General features: G+C 40.9%; 1 protein-coding gene and 1 pseudogene across 1 annotated transcript; both read left to right on the top strand.

Moving 5' to 3' along the window:
- The first annotated feature begins 351 nt into the window (after positions 1–351).
- LOC110258949 (olfactory receptor 1J4-like) lies at positions 352–1,299 on the top strand. The gene has a single exon (XM_021082240.1). The coding sequence runs from the start codon at positions 352–354 to the stop codon at positions 1,297–1,299; it is 948 nt and encodes a 315-aa protein (XP_020937899.1).
- Positions 1,300–1,978: 679 nt separating this feature from the next.
- On the top strand, positions 1,979–2,897 carry LOC106508425 (annotated as a pseudogene).
- The last annotated feature ends 214 nt before the right edge of the window (positions 2,898–3,111 follow it).

Genomic DNA, 3,111 nt, shown 5'->3' with positions numbered 1-3,111 from the left:
TCACATTATAGAGGGACAACCTGAGGCCAAGAGAGATTTAGCATCCCAAGTCTAAAATGAGAAAGGGGTGGGACCAAAATCATAACACAATGAATCTGGCTTCAGGTTCACACTGTTAGTCAGTCCTAAGTCAGCTATGCTCTCGAGGGTTAGTATTATGAGGAAAAAGATCCCATAGGTCCTATTTAATCTTGTATGTCCAATTAATAGCTTAGTGTAAGAATCATGGTTGATTAAAAAGAAAAAAAATAACTTATCTCTTGTTTTCACAGAAAAGAATCATGTCGACAGTATGTCATTTCCTTTGGCAAATGGTCATAAAAGAAATGCAGGCAGTTATTCTTTTTCTCCATGAGAAATTGTGAGACACTAGTGTGGAAACCAAATCTCAGTTTTAGTGTCTCTGATATTCCCACTCCCACCCTTCCCCAGAAAACAGGACAGGAGCATGAGGAGGGACAACCAGAGCAGCATGTCCGAGTTCCTCTTCCTGGGCTCCACATCCATCGAGAGCAGCAAGGCATGTTCTTTACCCTGTTCCTGGGCATGTATCTGATCACAGTGCTGGGGAACATGATCATCATCCTTCTCACCAGGCTGGACCCTCACCTCCACACACCCATGTACTTCGTCCTCAGCCACCTGGCCCTTACAGATGTCTCCTTTTCATCTGTCACTGTCCCTAAGATGCTGATGTACATGCAGACTCAGAATCAATCCATTTCCTGTGCAGCATGTGTAACACAGACATTTTTTTTCCTATTTCTTGGTTACACTGATAACCTTCTTCTTGCAGTGATGGCCTATGACAGGTATGTGGCTATTTGTCACCCTCTATGCTACACAATCATCATGAGGGAGGAGCTGTGCATATGTCTGTTGGCTGGATCCTGGCTCCTCTCTTGTGCTGATGCCTTGATACATACCCTTCTCATGGCTAAATTGTCTTTCTGTGATGACATCATCCCCCACTTCTTCTGTGACCTTGCTGCCCAGCTTAAGCTGTCCTGCTCAGACACCTCTCTCAATGAACTGGTCTTATTCACTGCAGGAGCTTTGGTTTTCTTTTTTCCATTGACTGGGATCCTGGTCTCTCATGGCTGCATTGGGGTCTCCATCCTGAGGGTCCCCTCTACTAAAGGGATCTGCAAAGCCTTGTCCACCTGTGGCTCCCACCTCTCTGTGGTGTCTCTATTCTATGGGACAATTATGGCCCAGTACTTTTCCTCCTCACCAGGCCAGTCCCATAACAAAGACATCATTGCTTCTGTGATGTACACATTGTTCACCCCATGCTGAACACTTTCATCTACAGCCTGAGGAACAGGGACATGACATTGGTTCTGGGGATTCTTTTCAGAAACAGTAATCTTTTTGCCAAGTGAGAATCACCTAACCTTGTTCTTATTTTACTCATTGACCATGCTAGTATATCCTTCTAAAGTTGTGTGTTGAACACCCATGTCTCTATCACTTTTCCTCACTTTCCTTTAAATAGATATGTTATTGGATCAGTCTCTTTCTGTTTAGTCATATCTCTTGTCCATTTATTCTTCCATAGCCCTAAATTTGCTATTGCTCACAATACACATTCATCTTAAATTCTTCAAAGCACCAAACTCCTTTGTGTGCATATGTGTGTTTAAATTTTGTTTTGTTCAATGTGTTATATTATTATTACTTTTGGGTTTTACAGATTTTTAAAGTGTGTATATATATTTTAAGTGTTAATATGGTCATCTATTTGGCATTTCTTTTTAAATTTTAGTTGATTAATTAATTAGTTTACTTGAAGTATACTTGATTCCTCCTGTGGCTCCCCATCTGCACAAAGCCTCAGAACATGTTCTTTGCCCTGTTCCTGGGCAGGTACCTGGCCATGGTGCTGGGGAACCCCCACATCATCCTGCTCATCAGGCTGGACCCTCACCTCCACACCCCCATGTACTTCTTCCTCAGCCCCTTGGCCCTCATGGGCATCTCCTTTTCATCTGTCACTGTCCCTAAGATACGGATGAACATGCAGACTCAGGATCAATCCATCCCCTATGCTGGGTACATTCCCCAAATGTAATTTTCCATAGTTATCTGCTGAGTTGACAATTTCCTTCTTACAGTGATGGCTTATAACAAATATATGGCCATTTGTCACCCTCTCCACTATAGTGCCATCATGAGGCAGGAACTGTGTTTCTCTTTAGTAGCTGGGTCCTGGTTTCTCTGTTGATTCCATATCCTGTTGCACACCCTCCTCTTGGTCCAACTGTCTTTCAGTTTAGACAATATCATCTCCCACATCTTTTGTGTCCTCGCTGTCCTCCTGAAGTTGAGCTGTTCAGACACTTCCCTCAATTATATGGTCCTCTTTACTGTGGGAGGAAGGCTTTTTATCCTGCCTTTGTGTAGAATCTTGGGCTCTTATATTCTTATAGGGACTGTAGTTCTGAGGGTATCTTCCACCAAGAGACTCTTTAAATTTGTTCCACTTGTGAACTTCTATCTCTTTGTGGTGTCTTCATACTATGGGACACTTGCTAGTGTTTACTTTTTTTCTCATCATGGAATTCCAATGACAAAGACATAATTGCTTCTGTCATGTATGCAGTCATTAGTCCCTTGCTGAATCACTTCACCTAGAGCCTCAGGAACAGAGACATAAAAGAAGCCTTAGACATATTCATCCGTATGCCTAACTTCTTGAAATGACAATCACTAAATCCTCTTATTGCAGTCATGAGGACAGTGAGATGTATCTCTTAAAATTATCATATGGTTGGCAACTCTGTGAATTTAAATGAATATTCACTCAGCTGTCATATATAGTGTTAATGTGTCAATAAGGTCCAGTTTGTTAATCGTATTGTTAAATATTCTTGATATTTAATTTTTTCTGCTTCTTCACCTCTTAAAAATTTGTGAAAAATCTTATGCAAAATATATCACATAATTATGATTGTGGTTTTGTATTTTTCTCCTTTTATATATGTTAACTATTGCTTGTATATTTTGTATATGATGTTATTGAGAACACACTGATTTATTATCATGTTCTGCTCCTTGTGGACTGATCTTCTCTGTAAGATGCACTAAAGTTGGCTTGCATTGGTTTCA

The sequence above is a fragment of the Sus scrofa genome, unplaced genomic scaffold, assembly GCF_000003025.6.
Source record: "Sus scrofa isolate TJ Tabasco breed Duroc unplaced genomic scaffold, Sscrofa11.1 Contig59, whole genome shotgun sequence".
Taxonomy (NCBI): Eukaryota; Metazoa; Chordata; class Mammalia; order Artiodactyla; family Suidae; genus Sus; species Sus scrofa.
The sequence above is the reverse complement of the archived record's forward strand: the minus strand, read 5'-3'. Positions and strand labels throughout refer to the sequence as shown.

What these genes read in the sequence shown, in the direction of transcription:
- LOC110258949 (XM_021082240.1), top strand. Translation starts at nt 352, where the DNA reads ATGAGAAATTGTGAGACACTAGTGTGGAAACCAAATCTCAGTTTTAGT.